The following is a 25,482-nucleotide window of genomic DNA, read 5'->3' as shown; positions in this document are numbered from 1 at the left end:
GGGAAGAGGAGATGGTTTTTCTATCTCATTCACTGAAAGAATCATGACATCATGCATCAAAGGTTAGAAGGATGGGCGAAAGACCAGATCATTCACGACGTCACTGAGTGAGAAACAAGCAACATGGCCCATTATGATTTCTAATGTACACAGCAATGTATTGCCCATTGTGATTTGTGGAAGTATAAGAAGCTTAGGATGACAAACACCACTTACTCAGGTAATACATCAGAGGCATGGTGCATGACTGTAGCAATACGCAGGATGACGGTCATTACTGACTGAATACATGATCTTTATTAAGGTAAAGCAATAGCACCGCTCTCCATCTCTGCTGTCTTGCTTCTTTACAAGGGGGGCTTGAAATTTGGTCCCTCTCATAACAGTCTTTGGGTGAAGTAGGACTAAAAAATGAGGAAGTATCGGTATATATAGGTAAAAAAAAAAGTATTGACCTAAAAATTGTTTCCAAAACTTCAGACAAATTGCAGCTCCAAACTTGACTGTGGCTAAGTCCTTCTGTCACCCTCACCCCTGCATAGAGAACAGCAAGTGATGAAAGGGCCCTTTAGAAAGTACAGATGTAGGGCTTGTCTGCTCCTGCTGTACAGATCTGATCGCTTATGCATGTTATACACAGATTGATATTTGCATATACATGAATCATTTGTATGGAATTGACATTAATTTTACTAGGACAAGGATTGATATCAACTTTGCTTCATGCACATACATGTCATGCACACAAAAGCATGCATTTGAAAACTATAAAAGATTTCATGTTACATTTAAAAGAAGAATACACAATTGAATTTTTGAACTGTTATCTCTGCTGACCAATCTTTTTTTTAGTTTTTGTTCTGTTTATTAATTGAAGGATTTTTCTCAACTTAACCTGTCCAAGGTAAACATAATTGGTTTATGCCTCCTATACACTCAGTTGCCACTTTATTAGGTACACTTGTACACCTGTTCATTAATACAAATACCCAATTAACCAAACATGTGGCAACAACTGAATGCATAAAAACATGAGGTTCAGTTGTTGTTCATACCAAATACCAGAATGGGGAAGAAATGTGATCTAAGTGACTTAGACCATGGAATGATTGTTGGTGCCAGATGGGGTGATTTGAGTTTCTTAGAAACTCCTGATCTGTTGGGATTTTCACATACAACAGTCCATAGAGTTTACAGAGAATGGTGTGAAAAACAAAAAAAAAAAGCACATCCAGTGAGTGCCAGTTCTGTGGGTAAAAATAACCTGCAATGGGAGAAGTCAGAGGAGAATGGTTAGACTGTTCAAGCTGTCAGGAAGACAACAGTAATTTAAATAATCATGCATTACACAATGGTGTGCAGAAGAGCATCTCTGAGCGCACAACAGGTCAAACCTTGAAGTGGATGGGCTACAGCAGCAGAAGGCCACAAACATACTCTCAGTTGACACTTTAGTAGGTACAGGTGCTACCTGATAAAGTGGCCACTTAGTGTATCTCAAACAGGTAATTAGCATAACAAGACAACATTAATAAGAAGGAAAAATTAATGCAATATATAGTTTAAATTCTACTTACCTGTGAAAAAGAATTCCGTTGAGCTTGCAGGCTAACCTTGACTACTTCAAAAGGATTGACAACGATTGCTTCTGTGAGACCAGATCCAAGACCAGCCAGTGTAAAAATCTAGAAAATTACCAATAAATGCATAATTGGGAATTACTGAGGATTTAAAGAAAATAACACTGTTCTTAGTTTAGATTAGTGTTACCCTTGTCTCTGACAATGATAACTTCAAAGCCTACTTCAAATGATTAACTACATAATCCAAGCTCACACTTTAGTACCACACTGAAGCAGAATCAGAATCAGGTTTATTATCACCGACATATGTTGTGACATTTGTTTTGTGGCAGCAGTACAATGCAAAGCATCAGATTACTATGTTACAATAAATGAATGAATGGGGGGAAAATAAGAAACGAAAACATTGCATGTGGGTCTTTAGGGACCGCACCATTCATCAGCAAATTTCAGGTAAACTTTAAAGAAAGCACTTGCCTATTCGCTCAAGTGGACTGAAAAGATCTCAAGATTAGACAGACACATGAACTGGCAGGAAATATGGGGATATGTGTAGATCAATGGAATTAGATAGATGGACACCATACTTGGCACGATAATGGTAGACCAAAGGGTCTAAATGTTCTGCTGTTCTGATCTATGTTCTATGTTCATTCTGCCAGCATGAATTAGAGGCTTGGAAGGATCCCTGTGCCAGAACAGCTAGCCTGATATTGAGTCATACACCTTATTTGTTTGTAAACTTTAGATACCAACTGGGTGACCCAAGCAGCTTGATTACAATTACCATTTCAATTTAGCAAGAGGTCTCAGTGGGGAGAGTGAAACAGTTGAGGAGCTTTCTAGTTAGACAAAACTCAAATTAAAAACTCTCACCATGTTTTTAAATGTCCCCTCAGTCACGTATTTTCCCATCTTTAATTTCCTCCAATCCCATAAAATATAGTTGAAAGCTATGCTCAAGCCAGTTGTCAACTTCAATTACTCCACCATTATTGATCATTCCTGAAGTTTCCAGGGCCCTACACTCTGGAATTATTTCTTTCAACTTCTGTACCTTTCCAACTCTCTCTCTGCCTTAAGATAATCTGTTCCTTTGAATATCTCTATTAAAAAATGAGACAAAGAAAAGACACATAATCACTCATAAATGTTGTAATTGTTCTAGGCTTTGGTCTCAAAATCAACCCATTAATATAATAATAAAATTCACTAAGCCTCACAGTTCTCAATATTGATGTATTAACTTGATAACGTTTGATTTGTCAAACCATGCTTCAGTACCAGGATTTATCATTTTTTAAAAATTCCATTGCTGAAGAACTAGTCTGTTCAGATTTCACACTTAGATCCGCTTTGTTTGACTTGAACAGTGCTCTGCTGTTCCAGTTCAATGGTTTTCAAAGTAAAGAGAAATTTAAGGGAAATTAATTGTTGAATTCAATTTTTATGTAATACTGTTGCTGTAATTTAATACATGCCTTTGAGGAAATTGGTTTGAGTCAAGGTGACTTTCCCAAGGTAGAGCTAACGTCTGATAAGCTTGTGTAAAATTAAGCAACTTGTTAGACAGTACAATAGAATTATTAAGATCTTAGGTTGCAATTGTTCCAGTTGAAACTCTGCAAGTCTATAATTTTAAATTAAACAGATTTGAAAAACGTTCAAAATGAATTCAGGTGAAATTCACAAACAGTTAATTCATAAATTATAGGCTGAAAATGTATGGTGTATGTAAATAGTGGACCAAATAAATAAACATCGATTATTCTACCACTTGGATTAAGACGATTCATCACAATAATTCAATAAAATCAGATAAACTACTTCACCTTCACTGTAATTCAAAAATTACTCATAAGGAAGGACATTCTTCTGTGGTAATAAACACTGCAATATGCAATAAATATTGACACCATAAAAGGCAAATAATGCAAACATAATAAAGGGAAGCATTTAGCCTCTTGTGCTTGCTCTGCAATTCTAGAAAATTCTGGATGATTTTTGTTTTTACCACAGTGCCATTTTCCACATATCCCTTTATTACTGTAATAAGTGAAAATCTGGTAATCTCAGTCTCTTGGTGTATTCAGTTACAGAGCTTTCACAACCTACTGGGTGAAGAGATTTCTTCTCACCTCAGTCCTAAATAAACACCAATTTGAAACTCTTATGCCTGGTTCTGGCCATCCCAGCCAGGTAAACGACAACTCAGCATTTACCTTGTCAAGGCCCACAAGTATTTTAAGACATTTCAATGAGACCATCACTCATTCTTTTAAACTCATGAGAGTATTGGCTCAATCTGTTTACTGATGCTAGCTTGAAGCCAGTAAAAAGAGCATGCCTGGATTTAATACACAAACTAAGTGATTATTCTACTTTGGAAAAGTTTTGCAGTATACAATTGACTAAAATATGAGCTGGACCAATTATATAAACATTATGTTTGTAAAAGCAGTGTAGTAGCTCACCTGCAATCCCTTAAAGACCATTTGCCATTTGCAAGTGCTGATCATTATAGTGTAATGACATACCTCTCACCTGAATTTGAAGAAAAAGCCACAGAGCATGTAAAAAAACATCTAGGACAAGTAGTTGACCTGATGACCTGCATTCTAGGGATTTAAAGGAAGTAATAGCGGTGGTTGTGGTTGTATTGGCTGGCATTTTCCAAAATGCCATAGATGTGAGAATTGCTTCCAGAGTGGAAGAAGCAAATACATATGATCACACTAGTTGAGAAGGATGGAGAGAAAGAACAGTTTACTGTTGATCAGTTAGTTGGAACAAATACGGGAACCTACTAACAAGTATGTAGTAGGGAAATCATGTTTGATAAATCATAGAGCTTGCAGAATATATTTTAACTTTCAGAAGGCTTACATTAAAGTGCACAATTTGGATTACTAACCAAAATTAGAGTACAAAGAATTGAGAGTGCACATTGCATGGATTGCGGATTGGTTGATAGAAAGCAGAGAGGAGGAATAAGTGGGTCATTTGCAGAATTGTGGCTGGGGGTAAAGGTTGTGATCTATGGGATACTGCAGCAACCTGTACTGTGGGTGCCCAGCTGTTCACTATCTTCAATGATCAGATGAGAGGATCAAGGATAATATTTTCACATTTGCTGATGGTACAAACTCAGAGAACAACCTGGGTTATAAGGAGCATGCAAAGAGGGTTCAAGAAGTTGTAAATAGTTTGGTAGGAAGGCAGCATATTGTTTTCCCCTAATGGTGAGAGAATTATGTTGTCAATATTATTTATTTACTTATTTATCATTATTATATTTGCACAGTTTGTCTTCTTTTCCACATTGGATATTTGTCAATCTTTCGTGTTTAGTTTTTCATTGATTCTATTGTATTCTATTCTTTGTTCTGCTGTGAAAGCCTGCATATATATATATATATATATATATATATATATATATATATATATATATATACACACACACACATAAGCTTACTTTGAACTTTGGGACTGAAGGTTTTGATTTTCAAAGAACCCTAGTGTCCGTGTACACAAATCACTGAAGGTTAACATGCAGGTAGACCTGGTATTTAGGAAGGCAAATTGTCTTTAATGAAAGAAGATTTGAGAACAAACACAGAGACGTCTTACTCTAATTATATGGGAGACTGGACAGATCATAGCTGGAACATTATGTGTAGGTTTGGCCTTCCAGTCCAAGGAAGACCGTCCTTGTAGTTGAAGGAATGCAGTGAGAGTTCACCAGATTGATTCCCAAATTGACAGGTTTGTCATATGAGCAGGAAATTATTAAACAGACTGGACCCGTACTTCAAGTCTGGAAGAATGTGAGGTAATCGATTTGAAAGGAAGAGATTCTTAAGGAACTTGACAGAGTTGGCATTTCTCTTACTAGAACCAGTAGCATAACCTTAAGCAGGTTGTTCAATCAGAGATGAGCAGAGACTTCTTTATTCTAAGGGTTGCGAACCTTTGTAGTTCTTAATCTGAGAAAACTATATAGATTTAATCACTTCATATATTCAAGACAGAGATCAACTGATTTTAAGATGTTAGGGTAAACAAGGGATAGTGGACTATGGGATTAGTGGAGGAAAGCGGCTCAGAGGTTAAAAGCAAATCTGCCAAAACTGGAGGAGGCCTGAGAGGTTGACTAACCTACTCCTGATTCTATTTATTCTGTTTTGACTGATTCGTAAACCATCCTGATGTGTACTACTGTCCATTCATTGTTATAATGTCAAAGTCCTGGAATTCTTTGGGAAGAAATAACGTTGACTCAGAATGTGCAAGCTTCCACTGAAGTTTCAGGGAATTAAAGATATAAAACTGAGCCATCACAATGCCACCAGTGGTAGATGGATTTAACTACCATACCAACTTTACAGGGGTAATTCCATTCAATTTGGAGTTTGGAAATTATGATCAAATGAACAAAAGGGATACAAGATAGAAGCCAACAAAAGCTAAGGTGAGATTTTACAGCCAGCTACTGATTTTACAAATTTAACAGCAGAGATGGAAAAAATGTGTTATCTTCTGGCAATTTGCAATTCATACGGTTTCTCTTCCTCACAACAAATTGCTAGATGAATTGCATTCAATAACAAACGTATACTACAAAATAGATTAGATTAGATTCAACTTTATCGTCATTGTGCCGAGTACAGATACAAAGCCAATGAAATGTATTTAGCATCTGACCAGAAATGCAAATAGTGTTATTTACAAAATAAATGCGAATAAAAAAGTGCTACAGCACACAAATATAAAAGTACTGAGACAGTATAGTACATGTAACTTACAGTATATGTAACTTCTGTAGTAAAATTCAACCCCATGCAAATAAGGGTAAATAGGGCAGATTATGAAAGGAAGTTCTGCATTCGGTTTTTTTATCTCCTTGTGTACCATCTCAATATACTTACATATGTATACATCTCTCTGGATGGCCTGCAAACCAAAACTTTTCAATGTACCTCAGTGCACATGACAATCATAAATCATTTTCTAATTTGTAAGGTCAGTAAATGGACACCTCCTCCTTTCATCATTTTTCCATTTGGCATTTCCAAATCATTTACCTTCAATATGAGCAAAGCACCAAGAATCTGAAATTAAAGCAGCCAGTGCTGGAATGCTCATCATGCTTATTATCAGTAAGAACGACGCAATAAAAGTCCTCAACAAGCTAACGCACTGGAACATAAACATCTAGCCCAGAGTTTAAATAGTTTGACAATGGAAGCAAACATCGACTGTGCTTCTTCCTATGGATGCTGCCTGGCTTGCTGCGTTCCACCAGCATTTTGTGTGTGTTGCTCGAATTTCCAGCATCTGCAGATTTTCTCTTGTTTCCTTATGCTGTGCTGTCTTCCATATTTAACTGCTATATCTATATTAACGCCGTATCAGGGTGTATAGGATATTCAGGGAGAGGTAGCGATTCTGGTGTCGGGGCTTGTTGTATCCATTCTGGGGCAGCTCACTCACCTTTGGTCTCCATTGGCCACTCAGCTCTCACTTGTGGCTCCAAGTAGCTGCTTGCATGCAACAGCGGCCACACACCAGTATACAGCTTCGACAAGCAGGCTAAATCAGATGAGGGTAGCCAATGGCCTAATACCCTGGTGAGATAGGGACATGACTGTCCTAGCATGCAAACTTAGTTCTGGCAGATTGGGTGGTTGAGATCTATAGTGAAATCCGACAGCCAGGAGGGCAATACTGCACTACTCCATGGAGAGCAAAGGGCATGACAAGGCATGGAAAATGTCATGGTCATCCGCTGCAACCTAGGAAGATCCCAGTTTGTGATGCTTGTTCATATCACTGGACCCGGACTTCTGAGGTCAAGAGAATGGAAATGGCCCAGTGCAACAACTTTTCCACTTTCAAAACTCTCCCACACACAATTTCAGTCATTATCATACATGACGTACAATCACCAATGCTGTATCACTATCCAAAAGCATAAGTGCCCTTAAGTAGCAAACAAAACAGCACTTCTTGCATTGCTCCAGGAAGTAAAAGCACTATCAGTTTCCCTCACCATCAAACAGGGGGTTTTAGGCTACACAGTTAATCACCTGGCCAAAGCATTTCTTTCTGATTTGGAATTTTTTTTATTCATTATAGTTTATGCCAGTTATATTTTTGGCCACTTACAGGCCTATAAATTAGTTTTGGCACTGGAAAGTTTTGAATAATATATATTACATAAATGCACACATCTGCTAAAATTGAGACCCAAGTTCATTAAAGACCTTTATATATTTTTAAAGTGATTTCTCAACACTGGGATCAATATCAGGAATTTCAAATTAAAGCCTTAAAACAACTTTAGAGTATCAGAGCCTTTGAGTATTATTTCTCACATTATCCCAAGTAACAATAATAATAAAGAATGTTAGCTTAGTTTGATTTATATCTCTTTAATTATGTAGCTCTGACAACATCAGTTAAGATCAACTGACAAAGATATCAAGAGTGAAATTCTACTGAAAGAAATGAAAACCAGTTCAAAATTCCAGATTTCCAATATTATGAAGCCACTTATTTTGTTATTTACATGTAACTTTTAAAAACTCCTGCAACAACATGCCCCTAATCCCTTCCAAATAATCATGACTCATACCCTGGGTTTTCATAAACTGGACAGCTTTCCATGATGCCTGTCTAGAAGTCTGTTGATCTGCCAGTCAGCAAAAATTTTAACACTAAACTTTTGACTTTGTACTAGTTAGCCACTGAGTACGCTTCCCTAACAAGTTCATCCTTAACTAACTCCGTTCAACACCTAAATACACAACCACAGGTAAACAGGAAGTTGACAGCAGGAATGCAAGAAGACAAAGGCACTAAACCCTGTGACGAGTGACAGCTCATGAACAAATTTACAGTGAGTTAAACTAATAAAACTTAATAGTATATGGAGATTTGGTTGACCATAACATGTAGCCTCAAATTAAAAAAATAAGTTATTTCTTTATAAGGAAACTGACAGTTAACCAAAATTGGGGAAAAAAATAAGTGAAGCCATGTGTTGCATTAAAGAACCATTTATTGTGGAACATTGTAACAATAAATTGTTCACATTTTATCGACATCTTTAGGAAAGTGACTGCTATGTGAAAGTTTATCACCAGTTTAACTAGATGTAATGCCAATCAAAGGAGCTATAATTTGTACTTACCACACCAGTTGGCAGCGAAGCATAGCCTAATATCTTCTTATATTGCTCAAAAGTCAAAAACTAGAAACCAAACCATAATGATATAATCATTAGTTCAAATAAGGTAACCAAATGTGTTGACCTCTTCAGCAAATGCCCTGGTGCTGTTCAACTCATTTTCAATCAAAGGCAAAAGTAAATGCATTAAATGAATGCCCACAAAATGAAAAGAAAAGCCTTCTTAAGTATATAAGAGGTAAAAGAGAGTCGAGGGTACATATAGGACCAATACAAAATGACGCTGGATATATTGTAATGAGAGATGCAGAGATGGCAGAGGAACTTAATGCGTATTTTGCATCAGGTCTTCACAGTAGAAGACGTCTGCAGTATACCGGACATTCAAGAGTGTCAGGGAAGTGAAGTTTGTGCAGTGAAAATTACGACTGAGAAGGTGCTTAGGAAGCTTAATGGTCTGAGGGTGGATAAATCTCCTGGACCTGATGGAATGCACCCTCGGGTTCTGAAGGAAGTAGCTGGAGAGATCGCGGAGGCGTTAACAATGATCTTTGAAGAATCGATAGATTCTGGCATTGTACTAGATGACTGGAAAATTGCAAATGTTACTCCGCTATTTAAGAAGGGTGGGAGGCAGCAGAAAGAAAACTATAGACCTGTTAACCTGACATGAGTGGTTGGGAAGTTGTTGGAATCGATTGTTAGGGATGAGATTATGGAGTACCTGGAGGCGCATGAGAAGATAAGCCTAAGCCAGGCAGAGATAGATAGGTTCTTGATTAGCCAGGGTATCAAAGGGTATGGGGTGAAAGTAGGGGAGTGGGGATAACTGGAAGAATTGGATCAGCCCATGATTGAACGGCGGAGCAGACTCGATGGGCCGAATGACCTACTTCTGCTCCTATATCTTATGGTCTTAAAACTTCTAAGAATAAGGACCATAATGTTCCATTTTCAAAAAGAAGCAAGTAACATGAATCAGATATAAATACAGCTGTGTGTTCTTTGGTTGCACAAAATAACATTTCAAAATTAATTACTGAAGGGAATTGAAGGGAATAAGTAGGGATGATAATGGTAGTTTTAATCTCAAAAAAGACACAATTGAAAAGACATCAATAATTACAAGCCACTTTCTGAACAATGTAAGGTAGCTGAGCCACATTTTTCAATAGAAGTATTTTTAAAAGAAAGAGTTCAACATAAAAAGTCATTCTTGATCAAACAGGTAATCAGGTATATATTTCAAATTAACACAAAATCAAATTAGCTCCAAATTTTCCCACACAGTGAGCCAAACAAAAGAGCTTGTCCTTTAAACTCTGTTGTCCAACCTAACTTTTTCAACCCACTCCATCCTTTCTACACTAGCACTGCTTTTCCAGATAACTGTGTACCTTACTCCCTTCTTCTCAGTAAGTAATCAATTCAGCTGCTTTTTAAACATGTCAATTAGTGTGTATCATTAAGAAGGGAATTAGTCTAAGGTAACAGAGCATTTCAAAGGTTGGTGAATGAACTGGTAACTGTGATATGATCACTATGACTTATTCCATTCGATTTAATGAATAAATGACAATTTTTATGCAGTAAAAAAGACATGGAGTGATAGCATGGAATCCAATAAGGTGCTTAGGTAATACTGATGCTGTTTCAACAGTGATTGCACATCAAAACAACTTAATTAGCTGTCAATCACTTTGTGTTCTCCTGAGAAAGAATAAAAAATATGCTATATAATGCTAGTTCTATATACAACTAACCAATAATTCCTATTATTAGAAATCTTTTATCTGCATGGTGGAAGTTCAGCTAGCTTGGCACAATACTATCCGGAAGGATAGACAGGAAGGGACAGGACTAGTGATTTACACTACAATTCCATTTTATAGCAGAGTCAGGGACAATCAAGTTAAGACAGAAGTGCTTTCCATCTAGTGCATAAGAAAGCAAACCAGAAATTATACAATGGGCCAAATCATGCAGCATGTGATTTTTGAGCTGCTAGATCTGTTCTGAGTGAATTATGAATATACTGCTATATAATGCTTTTGTTAGAGACCCTCAGCATGAAGGCGGCACTTTGGCTTTGAAGGATAATTATCTTGTGGTAACTTTTACTAGTGCTAGATTGGCAAGGACCAGCTCGAGCAGGATCACTCTCTGCTTGCCACAGACCCAGTTTGGAATTTATGTCCTTTCAAAGCTCGACAAGCTCAGACTATGCTACCATCTTACTCTTGGTGATGGATAATGAAGTCCACCATCCAATTTATATTCCGTTCCCTAACTGTTTTTAGTGTTTCTTTGAATTGTTGTTGAATATGAAGGAGCACTGATTGATAAACTGAGGGAGTACAGCCAGTAGTAATTGGGTATCCTTGCTCATGTTTAATCTGATGTCACGAAACTTCACAGTGCCTCAAAGTTGATGTTGAGTACTTCCAGGGATACTCCATTTCAAACTGTATATCACTGCATCTCCACTGGGTCATTCCGACTAGCTCGAGAAGTGTATCCAACGATTATGGTGGAGGAGATATTCTAGTGAGATCAGCCAATGAGGGTGTATGGATAGAATTTAGGAATAAGAAAGGGGGGAGTCGCTTTGATGGGGTTATACTAACATCCCAATAGTTAATAGGAATTAGAAGATCAACATGGATGCAGATAGCAGAAAGGTGTAAAATCAATAGGGTTGTAATAGAGAGAGATTTTAACCACAATATTGACAGAGATTGTTTTAGTGTACAGTATTTAAGTGAGGAGAATTTGTAAAATTAATTTAAAAAGGACCTTAGGAGCATTGATATACAAAGGGACAAAAGGGTTCTCAAGTCCATAGCTCTAGACATTCAGATTATCTGGCTGGTAACAACCATAGTGCCACTGCCTTCTGCCATATGTAGGTATATTGAATATTTAAAAATTTTATTTAGAGATACAACCCTTCTGGCTCTTCGTGCCATACTGTCCAGCAACCCCCTGACTTTTTTTTTTAGGCATTCATTAGTCTTGCAAGACCATGGATCTGCGCCTAGAAAGTCTTCACTCTCCAGGGCGCAGGCCTGGGCAAGGTTGTATGGAAGACCGGCAGTTGCCCATGCTGCAAATCTCCCCTCTCCATGACGCCGATGTTGTCCAAGGGAAGGGCAAGGACCAGTACAGCTTGGCACTAGTGTCGTCGCAGAGCACTGTGTAGTTAAGTGCCTTGCTCAAGGACACAACACGCTGCCTCAGCTGGGGCTCGAACTCACAACCTTCAGGTTGCTAGTCAAATACCTTAACCACTTGGCCTCGTGCCCACCCCTGATTTAACCCTAGCCTAATCATGGGACAATTTACAATGAACCTACTAACTAGTATGTCTTTGGACTGTGGAAGAAAACCAGAATACCCAGGGAAAACCCACATATTCCATGGGGAGAATATATAGACTCCTTACAGGTGACATCGGAACTGAACTCTGAACTCCAGTGCCTTGAACTGTAATAGTGTCGCACTAACCCTATATCTAGCTGAGTGCACTACTTTGAGAGCTACTGCATCACGATGATAGTACTAGATAATGCCATCAATTTTGAGAAAATGGGATTAATGTTTGTCCAAAAAAGTGGAATCCATATCAGTACAATAGATGCAAAGATTTTATATCATTCCTGTATGCTTCAAAAAGAGATGATGTAATTCAGCTTGGAGACGAGTCACTAAACGAATTGGCATTGCAGGAGCAGGGCCAAGAGCAGAAAGATGAGCTTTCCTTCAGAATTAACATGCTAGCCCCTGACATCATTGAGAAGGAGGGCAACTTTAGAGTCCCCCCCTTCTGTTGGCTATGTAATCACCCATCTGGTGAAGTGCAGCCAGATGGACTGACTAGACAAGACAGAACTGCAGAGCTTCAATGTGATCTTCTGGCTGTGAGCTCTCTCAGCTCTGTCTATTGCACAGTATTTCTGCTGGTTTACATATTTTGTCCTGAATGCGGAATGCAGCACAATTGGTTGAATTGCCATGAGCAGAAACAGAATGTGTTGTTCAGCACAGGAGGGTAGTAATGGCTGACTGTGCGATCACAGTAACATTAAAGACCATCATATTCTTATGAAGCCCAACTTTTCTGATTTCTTCGTAATACATTCTGATTCCTCCTCCATATAAGAGAGGATGAAGTACAAATCAGCTGAACGCTATTGTAAGCAGAGACATCTTCCCTCAAGTGCTGATGCAGTCAAGCAGCTCCAATATTTCACCCATGCCAAGGAAACCACCCAAGGTATGTGAGCTCCTATTGCTCATGCCTGCATGACACTCAATCCAATAACATGGTTCATCACAAAAATATGTTCTCAGTCTGCATTCGATTCCTCAGTAGAGTATCCTGAAATCACTAGTCAAACTCCTTCAAAATAATTACATCTGTGAGATTCATTTAACATGTAACCCACTGAATTTGAGATTACTGTGCGTTCTTCCTTCATGGGCACTCTCTTACAGCTGAGGCAATTTGCCTTTACTCCTAACCTGGGGGTTCTGAGGTGGACAAATAGGTTAATTTGGAGCTGTAGATTCTGCCACAGTTGGGATAGATGGTTCTTGAAGAGATGGATGGGTAAGTGGGTCAGGTAGGAGATAGTGTTTTTCTTCTTTTGTTTATACTGACCTCTTGTGCACACCCAATGTATGGATTTGAAATGCTCAGTGCCATTCCATATAACCTTTCTTCATTTTGAGCATCGAAAGCCCTAGATTCCTAAGAGTCTGTAAATGAGTTACATTCTATCAGGGTGTCTGGTAGTCTCCTGCCATGACGTAGTTCAGAGCAGAGTGCCATTTTCCGACGTGAACAAGGTGGCCTGCTCATTGAAGCTGGCTAGTGTGGAATTGGAAGATTTTGTGAAGACTTTGTTGGCATGTAAACTGATAGTGTTCTGAGATGGCTGCTAGGAAGGAGTCTCTGTCTAAAGTGTGTGCCGAAGAACCGGAGCCATTGCTGACAAATAGACAATGAACTTGGTCTTGATCTATAAATATTCTTTTCCCATAAACAGCCGAAGCCGCATGCTCCACCTGTCTTGCTCATCCTTCATGATGCCGATATGCAAGGTGGTGATGGGTAGAGTCAGGCATCATCTTTATCATGACATTCCACCCTTCCTCTCACATTTTACTGTGACTGCCATTGCTCCAAATCCACTTCCTCCAAGAATGGCAGTAATTATGCTGGGAGTAAATAATGTTTGTTTCCTCAAACCCAACAAAGACAAAGGTTTAAGAAAGATGTATGAAAAGCTCTAACGAAACCAACTTTTATCAGACAGGTTGACAAAAGTGTTTAAATTCAATCAATCACAGTGATGGGTTAATATTTGATAAGACCATATGACATCGGAGCATAATTAGGCCACTTGGCCCATCGAGTCAGCTCCATTATTCCATCATGGCTGATTAATTATCCCACTCAACCCCATTCTCCTGCATTCTCCTTGTAATCTTAGATGACCCGACTAAGAACGAACATATTAACCTCCACTTTAAATATGAAGAAGTGCAGTCCCCTTTTATTGTCATTTACTAATGCATGCATTAAGAAATGATACATTATACTCAATGATACTCATATACTCAATGACTTGGCCTCCACAGCTGTCTGTGGCAATGAATTCTACAGATTCACCACCCTCTTGCTAAAGAAATTCCTCCTCATCTGTGTGCTAAATGGATATTCCTTTATTCTGAGGCTATGCCCTCTGGTCCTGGAATCACCCACTGTGGGAAATATCCTCTCTACATCTACCCTATCAAGGCCTTTCAATATTCAATAGGTTTCAATGAGATCCCTCTTCATTCTTCTAAACTCCAGCAAGGACAGTCCCAGAGCCATCAAATGTTCCTCATACATTAAGCCTTTCATTCCCAGAATAATTCTCGTGAACTTCCTCTTGACTGTTTCCGATGCCAGCAAATCTCTTCTCAGGTAAATGGCCCAAAACTGCTCATAATACTCCAAATGCTTTATGACCAATGCCTTATGAAACACATTATGCACATTACAGCATTTTAGATTTATGGAGTTTATTTATGAGCATATTAGTATTTGTGGGGATGAAAGCAGGGCATACACGTTTGTTGGTGTTTATATGCATAAGAAAAAAAGACTCTGGTGTGTGTGTGTAATTGCAAGTGAGAGAGAGCAAATACATGCACATGTGAGTGAAATAGAGGGTGATTACGCATGTGTATGTGTAAGAGTGAGAGGGAGAGAGAGACAGAGCACAATGTGGGTGTATGTATATGAATGAAAGCGAGTGAAATGTATGTATATGGAGGCGGCTTGTGTGACAGAAATGCAGATTGTGGAAATGCGTGTGTCAATGAGTGTGAATGTGTGTCATGGTCAGCAAAAGTATAAGTGAGTAGTAAATAAGAGTGCTGTAGAACTGTGTGATATGTCTACTGTAATCCTGTTTTTCCTATTTACTATGCACTATGCACTAGGTGTCACTCTGAGTCAACCACCTTCTGCCCTCCTTGTGAGTATCCTGGCCAAGTATGTATGGATGACATTCCTCCTTTAATACCTACAGGTCTTTCTCAAAGAACCTCACTTTCCTTTACATCGACTTCATAGCAACCATTCTGTGATTTGCTGCTTTCTGGCTGCAACGAGGAGTTGGACTTTGCTCTGTGATTGGACAGCAAATTGCCCAAATGCATCCATGGGGACCTGAATTAGCTGCACATAAGGAAACTTGGCATTGAAAACATGATACTCACATGGGGAATTAATATCACAAGCTTTTCTGATTTGATAATGATATGTTAGTACTCTTTCAGAAAATACTAAAACAACTCAAACTGATAAATTAAGCCTTACGTACACATTGGTCATTATGAATTGTAAAGGCATATGCCTCACTAAATTGCTCCAATGGCAGCATTTACAACTGATAGCAGCAATAAAAAATTCCTGTTGGTTGAAACTTTTATTTTGTTATGATATATATCTGTAAACACTAAACACCGATCACAGGAACATGTCAGAACAGATATAACACATTTTATGGCAGATGGAACTGAGCAATTGAATACTGCCACTGAATTGCTCAGGGCCTTTACATAGATTTATTCCTTTTCTCATGCCTAAGTGCTAACCTCTAACAGATGATTGCATAGTGCCTGCCTGAGCATGTCCATTCTAAACTGGAAATTTAATTTATTAGACTGTTATCATGCCGTTGCAAGAAGCATAAGGTTGTTATAATAGGTAACCTTAACTTTCCACATATTTACCTGGGCCAACCATATTGTAGAAGGACTAAATGGAATAGTGTTTGTCAAATGTGTAGAGGAAAGTTTCCTTAATCAGTATGTAGAAGTCCCAACGAGGGAGTGCATAATACTTGATCTATTATTAGGGAATAAGACAAGACAGGTAACAAAAGTTTGTGTAGGGGAACACATTGCATCTTGTAATCACAATGCCATTAGATTCAAAGTAAATATGCAAAAACTTAGGCCTGGTCCACGGGTTGAGATTCTAAATTAGAGAAAGGCCAATTTTGATGGTATCAGAAAAGATCTGGCAAGTGTGGATTGGGACAGGCTGTTTTCTGGCAAAAATGTACTTGGTAAGTGGGAGGCCTTCAAAAGTGAAATTTTGAGAGTACAGAGCTTGTGAGCGTCTGTCAGAATAAAAGGTAATGATAACAGGTGTAGGAAACCTTGGTTTTCAAGAGATATTGAGGCCCTGGTTAAGAAAAAAAGGAGGTTCACAGCTGGTATAGGCAGGTAGGAATAAATAGGTTGCTTACAGAGTATAAAAAATGCAAGAGAACACTTAAGAAGGAAATCAGGAGGGCTAAAAGAAGGCACAAGGTTGCCCTAGCAGACAAGGTGAAGGAGAATCCTAAGGGCTTCTGTAGATATATTAAGAGCAAAAGAATAGCAATGGACAGAATTGGTCCTCTGGAAGATCAAAGTAGTAATCTATGCGTGAAGCTGAAAGAGATGGGGGGAGGTCTTAAATGGATTATTTGTATCTGTATTTACTTGGGAGATGGATGCAATGTCTACAGATATGAGGCAATGCAGCAGTGAGGTTATGGACCTATACAGATTACAGAGGAAGGGTGCTTGCTGCCTTGAGGCAAACTAAGGTGCTCCCTCGGACCCTGTGGGAGGCTAGTGCAGAAACTGCAGGTGCCCTAGTAGCAATATTTAAAAGCAACAGACACAAAATGCTGGAGGAACTCAGCAGGACAGGCAGCATCTATGGAAAAAAGTATCGTCAACATTTCGGGCCAAGATCCTTCATCAGTTCTGGGCAGTGGATTTTGTCTACGTGGACTTCAGTAAAACATTTGACAAGGTCCCACATGGGAGGTTGGCCAAGAAAGTTCAGTCGCTTGGTATTCAAGATGAGGTAGTAAACTGGATTAGACATTTGCTTTGTGGGCGAGTGGTAGTACATGGTTGCCTCTCTGACTGAAGGCCTGTGATTAGTGGAGTACCACAGGGATTGGTGCTAGGTCCATTGTTGTTTGTCATCTATATTGTCGATTTGGATGATAATGTGGTTAACTGGATGGATCAGCAAATTTGCGGATGACACCAAGATTGGGGGTATAGTGGACAATGAGGAAGGCTATCATGCTTGCAGTGGGATCTGGACCAGCTGGAAAAGTGGGCTGAAAAATGGCAGATGGAATTTAATGCAGACAAGTGTGAGGTGTTGCACTTCTGTAGGACCAACCAGGACAGGTCTTACACAATGAATGGTAGGGTACTGAGGAGTGTGGAAGAGCAAAGAGATCAGGGAATACAGGTTCAGAATGAATTGAAAGTGGTGTCACAGGTTGATAGGGTTGTAAAGAAAGCCTTTGGCATATTGGCCTTCATATATCAAAATACTGAGTACAAGAGATGGGATGTTTTGTTGAAGTTGTATAGGTATTGGTAAGGCCTAATTTGGAGTACTGTGTGCAGTTTTGGTCAACTACCTCCAGGGACGATGTAAATAGGTTGAAAGGGTACAGAGAAAATTTACAAGGATGTTGCCTGTTCTGTAGGAGCTGAGATATAAAGAAAGATTGAATAGGTTAGGACTTAGAGGAGCTTTGATGGAGGTATGCAAAATTACAAGGGGTATAAATAGGGTAAGTGAAAGTTTTTCACTGAGGTTGGGTGGGACTGCAACTAGAGGTCATGGGTTAAGGATGGAAGGTGAAAAGTTTAAGGGAACATGAGGGGAAATTTCTTCACTCAGAGCGTCGTGTAAGTGTAGAATGAGCTGCCAACGCAAGTGGTGCATATGAGCTCAATTTCAACAATTCAGAAGTTTGGATAGGTACATGGATGGTAGGGGCATAGGGGGCTATGGTCCTGGTGCAGGTCAATGGGAGTCGGCAATTTGAATGGTTTGGCATGGATTAGATGAGCTGAAGGGCCTGTTTCTGTGCTGTACTTTTTAATGTCTCTATGACTCTATAAATCTAGTTCACATAGTAGTTGAAATATACTGATCGCAAAAACATGACTCCCGAGTTCTACAGTTTTCCAATAAAAAACAACTTTTATAATATATATTTATTTATGAGTATAAGTATTTCATAGTTGCAGGACATAGAACATCTTTCAACTATTGCATTTATTTTACTTTCCATGGGCTAGCTATCAGGTGAAATATATTAAGCAATATGACCTTTCTGATTAATGATGAGTTTCAAACTGTAGCATACATTGCTCCCCTTCACTTTACAGCAGTGACACACTGATAGAAAAAAACACTGATCCAAAAGGAATATATCAAGTCAGAAACCGATAAGGCTGATGTTTCTTCAAAGGTAGAGGCAGCTTCCAATACAAACATCACATGCTAACAAATAACCCAATACTTTAAAACCAGGTACATTTTGGTAAAGTGAATGTTCAACTGGAATTTTTTTGTTAGGGGATACCAGATGTTCTGTCCTTCTAAGGACACCCAGTAATTTGTTTGGAGAAACATCAATATTTTGAAATTCTGCCTTAATTAATTACAGATGTCTTTCGGATAATCCAGCATTAACTTGAAAGAACATAATTATCCTACAGCACGATTGGTTAATCTGGACTCTATGCACTCTGGCCTGTCCTCCAAATTTACAGAATGCATTTAACTTAGAGCAAGTGATCCTCCACATTCAATAAACATTATATTGGCATACTGGGTTTAGCGAGGTACAATTTCAACATCTAGCTAATACCAGACTTCAGTGCATGCACATTGCAGTGCAGCAGTACAGAACACACCAGTGCATCTGACCACTGCACTGAACAATGGGGAACAGCATAAGTATATTGAGCTAAGGCCTTTGGTTTTCCAATGTAGAAACATAGAAAATAGGTGCAGGAGTAGGCCATTCGGCCCTTTGAGACTGCATCACCATTCAGTACGATCATGGCTGATTATTCAACTCAGAACCCTGTACCTGCCTTCTCTCTATACCCCCTGATCCCTTTAGGCACAAGAGCCATATCTAACTCCCTCTTAAATATAGCCAATGAACTGGCCTCAACTGTTTCCTGTGGCAGAGAATTCCACAGATTCACCACTCTGTGTGAAGAAGTTTTTCCTCATCTCGGTCCTAAAAGGCTTCCCCTTTATCCTCAAACTGTGACCCCTCGTTCTGGACTTCCCCAACATCGGGAACAATCTTCCTGCATCTAGTCTGTCCAATCTCTTTAGAATTTTATATGTTTCTATCAGATCCCCCCTCAATCTTCTAAATTCCAGAGAGTATAAGCCTAGTTGATCCAGTCTTTCATCATATGAAAGTCCTGCCATCCCAGGAAGCAATCTGGTAAACCTTCTTTGTACTCCCTCTATGGCAAGAATATCTTTCCTCAGATTAGGGGACCAAAACTGCACACAATACTCCAGGTGTGGTCTCACCAAGGCCTTGTACAACTGCAGCAGTACCTCCATGCTCCTGTACTTGAATCCTCTTGCTATGAATGCTATTTATGTGGTACTGTATCATTCACTTGATTGGGTACGCTAACTTGGATGAAAATGCACTGTACAGGTAAAAGCTTTTGTTTTATTTTACATATGAATTAAAAACATTACATTTTCATACTTCCAAATTTCTTTGTGACATAGTAGGAAACCATTCAACCCAGTGAATCTATGCTAGTTTTCAGAGAAATCCTATCAATCCCTTTCTCCCACTTAGTTCCCTGCAATCTGTTATCCAGCAACTGCCCAGTAACAAAACCGATTCTCTGACCACCCACTACAAACAGGGACAATTTAGTTGCTGAATCACTCACAACCACCATGTCTTTGTGTCATGGGAGGAAACTGGTGCACCTAGGAGAAACCTGCATGATCAAAGGGAGAATATACAGGTGCTCCACAGATGCTGCCTGACCTGCGGCACTCCTCCAGAAATTTGCTTTCTGATCAACATCCTATCAGGTTTGAGATAAGCAACATCTAGCCAAGGACTTTCCCTCTTGACCATACTTCCTTGTATGTCAGTGGATTAAGTGTATTCTCTGCTGAAAAGTACTGGCTCACATTGTCTAGAGTGCATTTGATTTGTAACTTTCTACCACGGTTCTTCTGTATTGATGATGGGAACTTCAGCCTCACAGTTTCTGGAGCATTACAATTTACTGTCAAATACATTATACTTACCTTCACGGCCCTTTTAGGAGTCTCAACCAGGATGGGAGGCAAGATTCCTTTGTAAAAGCCAAGAATCCTAATTAAAAATAGAAAAAAGTAACTTACACATTCAAAGCATTATTAAATAATTCAGTGTGAATGCTTGCTAATCCTAAAGTGTGAAAACAATCTTAGTTACTGTTTTTCCCCCATTGAAAATGGTGATAATTTCCAAAGTTAGCATGATGAAAAACAATTGATATTATAACTTACTGAGACAGAAGTGGCAGTTTTCTTTACATCTTATTTGTATTAAATACTCTATTTCTGAGTATTGCCATCAGAAATTTACGAGGAAAGGAAACAATTTCTTTGTGGATTTTTTTTTCTCTGGCTATTAAATACTTCCAGCAAACCAAGATATTGAGAAATTAAGTAGTTATTGGGACAAGATCCGAAAGAGACAATCTGTCGTAAAAGATGGAAATATCTTTGCTCCCCAAGGTGCTTCAAAATCATGATACAGTTTTCACAAAGTGAGGCCTGTTAAAAATAAAACAAAACTACTGGAAATACCAGCAGGTCAGGCAGCAAGTGCGAAAAGAGAGAAACTGTTTATATTTCAGGTTGTGACTTTTCACCAGAATGAGGAAAGGACAGAAGTACTGTTAAAGATGTTTTAAATTCTGAGAAAAAGGGGGCTGGACAGATTAAAATAAATATTTATGAAAAAGGGTACTGCACACCAACACCAAAACCTCATCCCAACTGTGAAGCATGGTGGAAGGAGCATCATGGTTTGGGGCTGCTTTGCTGCCTCAGGGCATGGACAGCTTGCAATCATTGAGGGAACAATGAATTCAAAATTGTATCAAAAATTTTTACAGGAGCAGTCCATCACCTGAACCTTAATAGAAATTGGATAATGTAACAAGACAATGATCCAAAAGACAAGAGTAAATCAACAACAGAATGGTTTAAAAAGAAGAAAATTCATGTTTTGCCGAGTCGAAGTCCTGACCTTAGTCCTATAGGAATGCTGTGGAAGGACCTGAAGCAAGCAGTTCATGCAAGGAAGTCCACCAAAATCTCAGAGTTAAAACTGTTTTTTTTAAGGAGCGATGGTCAAAAATTCCTCTAAGTCGAAATGCAGGACTGATCAACAGTTACCGGAAACGTTTGGTTTAAGTTATTGTTGTACAAGTAGATCACACCAGTTACTGAAAGCAAAGGTTCACATACTTTTTCAAACAAATGCATGTAATATTGGATCATTTTTCTCAATAAATAAATGAACAAGTATAATATTTTTTGTGTTATTTATTTAATTGGGTTCTCTTTAACTATTATTAGGGCTTATGTGAAGATCTGATCACATTTTAGGTCATATTAATGCAGAAAAAAGAAAATTCTTCAGGGTTCACAAACTTACCAGCACTACTGTGTTTAATATGGTCAGAAATAATGCTCCTACCGATGAAATAGTTCAAATATCAAAGATTAAATAGAGAGAAGAGACTATTTGTTTTATGGATTTTATTAAATAAAATAGAATACTAAGATACTGAGTTGGGCAGACAATATCTATAAGAAAAGGATAGGAAGTCATGGATTGTTCTAATGAGGGGAAAGCAAAGTAGAAATTGGATCCGAGGGAAGATACATATTTATTTATACTGTTTATTTATTTATTTCGAGATTCAGCACGAAGCAGGTCCTTCCAACCCAACAAGCTACACCACCCAGCAACCCATCTATTTAACCCTAGCCTAATCACAGGACATTTTACAATGACCAATCAACCTATAAACTGGGAAGAAACCACAGCATCCAGGGCAAACCCATATGGTCATGGGAGAGAAGCACAAACATCTTACAGAGGATGCTGGAACTGAACTCCGAAATCCGATACCGAGATGTAATAGCGCCACACTAACTGCCACACTTCCATGGCAGCTCAATTTTCAAGGTCACATTAAGAACAGAAAGCAGTAACAATATAATCATCAGTCTTCCAGAAAATGAGTTTAGAGATAGCTCCTTAGGAGGACAGAGAGAGAAAATGTTCCATTTTACCCATAAGGACAAAGTTCCCATTGCAAAACCTTTTACTCAGTGGATATGTGTGGAGGCAATGAATAAGTTGGAGACATGTGAAGATGAACGGTGTTAAAATTCACCTGAATTCTAGAAATGAGATGATTTATAAACTCTTCTGGTTGGCAGATATAAAAGGGGAAAATGAGTTGGCTGAAACTGGGATACCAGTAATGGTTTAAAATGGCAGAGGTTGTAAATGTCTTGCAGATGTAGATGAGAAGAAACTGGAAAATGAATGCAAATGTTGGAAGAAATGAGTTCTATGGGACAAAGATAAGCTAAAATGTTGGGTCTACAAGGGCAAACCTACTTGTGGATCTCAAGGGGATTGTATAATTGGACTACATATGGCTGAGAGGCTGAGAGATACTGAAGCTGCTGAGAGATTTTGAGAAGAAATGAAGCCTGTGATACCTTGTAAAGGTAGTGGGGTATCAGAAGAATCTGAGGTTTCAGAAGGTTCTGTTTCAGCTTCTTCGAAGCAGAGATGCACCAAACAATAACTCCTGCCTTATCTCTAGGTTTACAAGTAATTTCAGGATTTACAGACAATGAATATTGTAAGTTCAGAGAAATTCATCCTCATTCAGTCCTTTCCACCTGCACCACCATTCAATTAATCTATAGATGAACTGTTCCTGCAGTCTCATGGTCCCAGAAAACATAATGCACAATCAAGAAAGCACACCAATGCCTCTACTTTCTGAGGAGGCTGAAGAGAGCTGGACTATGCATATCTATACTCATGACCTTCTACAGATGCGCAGTAGAGAACATCCTAGCATGCTGCATCACTGCATTGTATGGAAACTGCACCTCAAATAAAGCCTTAATGCCAATAAGGCTTCTAAATGTGCTAGCAAATGTTATAGGTAATGTATATATGTCACACACTGCAAAGACTGAAAATTTGGTTTGTGCTTATATTTGATAAAGGAAAAAAATCACCTGCAGGATTGAGTTTCTGTCTGTTACAATTAATTTTACTGGAGCATTAGTAAAACTAAAGTTATTTTAGTTGACTTTTTAATCAGTTTGTTCTTAACCAATAGATTGATACTCTTAAAAAAAGACAAACCCAAATCAATTATATTAGTAAAGCAAAGTCAGCTATCTTAAATAACAAGAATAATTATTTTAAAAATAAGTAAATAAAAGTGCTGCTAAATTTTGCTAGTTCATGGATAATTTAATATCTGCAATCATATGAATAAATCTGAGTAAAAGCATGAAGTATAATCCAACTTGTGCAATTTTAATTAAACTTCAAATACATTTCCCAACTTTTACTGAAGGTGAAAATTCGACCCCATGAAATCTAAAATGAAAGGCAAGATGGTTTTGCCCATATGGGAATTATTGTAAATTAAAACATCAAGTATCCAATATATTTTCAAATTAAGTATGAGACCAGATGTTTCGTTAAATTATTCATTCTTTGGCACACTTAAGGTAGGTGAAGTCAATGAAGGAAAAAGTGCATTGGATGCTGTTTTACTTTTCCAACAACAAGCCTGAAGCATTACCTCTCCTCCAAAGAACTGATCTGAGGATTAATAAATAAAGTTTATGACATTGACTTGAACGGTGCCATTTCAACATTGAAATGTGCACTTTCCACTTGTAGCTAAGAGGTTCGCAGTATCAACAACTTCTTGTTAGATTCAAGTTCAGAGGACAAATTGTTAATATTAATCGAAAGTAGCAAAAATTGTCAAAATTTAGGATAGGTGGAAAACAAATTGTATCCCAATTCACTGGAATTGCCTTCATTTATTTAACATGCAAGATCTTTTGCTCTAAGTGCAATCATCTTAACATATCATCCTGGATCAGTGCGAACTGCCTAAACGCCTGCATGCTTGTTTAATCAGCTTGAAGCATTGCCAGCAAACAACAAAACCCGAAGCAGAAAACCTGTTAAAATAGCAAGAAAAAGAACTTAATTAACAGAGAAAGAGTGACAGGTATGAGAGGAAAACAAAGCCAGACAAAAATAAGAACAAAAAAACTAATGGGCAAAATCTCTGCTTATAACTGCAAGTAATTCCATTTGGGAAGTCCAAGCAAGCAAGTACAATTTGTCAATCTTTTCACAGCAGCATTTCAACATCAGACTATTCTTGCAATTCAGCAGCAACTTGCAAAACAGTGTCAAATCCCTAGCACTTATTCTAAATCCCACAGTATTTGTGACAACTTAGATTTGGCACAGCAACAGCGTGTTCATTTCATTTGATAAGAATGAGTATTACCTTCCCTCGGTAAAGCCTCGGTAATTTCATTGAATAGTTTAGTTAACTGTTCAGTTTAACCGCTTTTCCATGCTCTTAAAATATTTTGATTTTTTAATCTTCTTATTAATCTTATGATCAATTGTTTTAACAGTTATATTCTTAATAGTTTCTCGGTGTTTCTGAGTAACTGAAACAGTCAGATGCATTTCAATGTTTTAAAAGTGTAAAACCCAGGTAATACAGGAGGGATAGGAGGAAGGAGATACAGAAGTCTGAAGGCACACACTCAGCGATTCAGGAACAGCTTCTCCCGCTCTGCCATCCAATTCCTAAATGGACTTTGAAGCTTTGGACACTACCTGTACAGTATTTCTGTTTTTGTACATTTTTTAATAATCTATTCAATATATGTAATTGGTTTACTTGCTTATTTATTATGTTTTATTTTATATATTTTTTTCTCTCTGCTAGATTATGTATTGCATTGGACTGCTGCTGCTAAGTTAACAAATTTCACATCACATGCTGGTGATGGCGTGAGCAGAATTATCTGCAGCTTAATGTGAAAAAGACGAAGGAGCTGGTGGTAGACCTGAGGAAAGCTAAGGTACCGGTGACCCTTGTTTCCATCTGGGGGTAAGTGTGGACATGGTGGAGGATTACAAATACCTGGGGATACGAATTGACAATAAACTAGACTGGTCAAAGAACACT

The 25,482-nt window shown here is 38.3% G+C and overlaps 1 protein-coding gene across 1 annotated transcript in view; it reads right to left on the bottom strand.

Annotated features, from left to right (window-relative positions):
• slc25a21 (solute carrier family 25 member 21) overlaps window positions 1–25,482 on the bottom strand; it is a 439,048-nt gene that overhangs the window by 19,329 nt on the left and 394,237 nt on the right. The window contains exons 5-7 of the mRNA XM_072280031.1: window positions 20,462–20,528; window positions 8,779–8,838; window positions 1,578–1,685 (exon numbers count right to left, since the gene is read on the bottom strand). Of these exons, the coding sequence (XP_072136132.1) occupies window positions 1,578–1,685; window positions 8,779–8,838; window positions 20,462–20,528 (235 nt within the window). The remainder of the gene's footprint in view (window positions 1–1,577; window positions 1,686–8,778; window positions 8,839–20,461; window positions 20,529–25,482) is intronic.

Source organism: Mobula birostris, chromosome 1 (genome assembly GCF_030028105.1).
Source record: "Mobula birostris isolate sMobBir1 chromosome 1, sMobBir1.hap1, whole genome shotgun sequence".
NCBI classification, from domain to species: domain Eukaryota; kingdom Metazoa; phylum Chordata; class Chondrichthyes; order Myliobatiformes; family Myliobatidae; genus Mobula; species Mobula birostris.
Note: the sequence above shows the minus strand (reverse complement) of the source record. Positions and strands in the feature narration are given on the sequence as shown.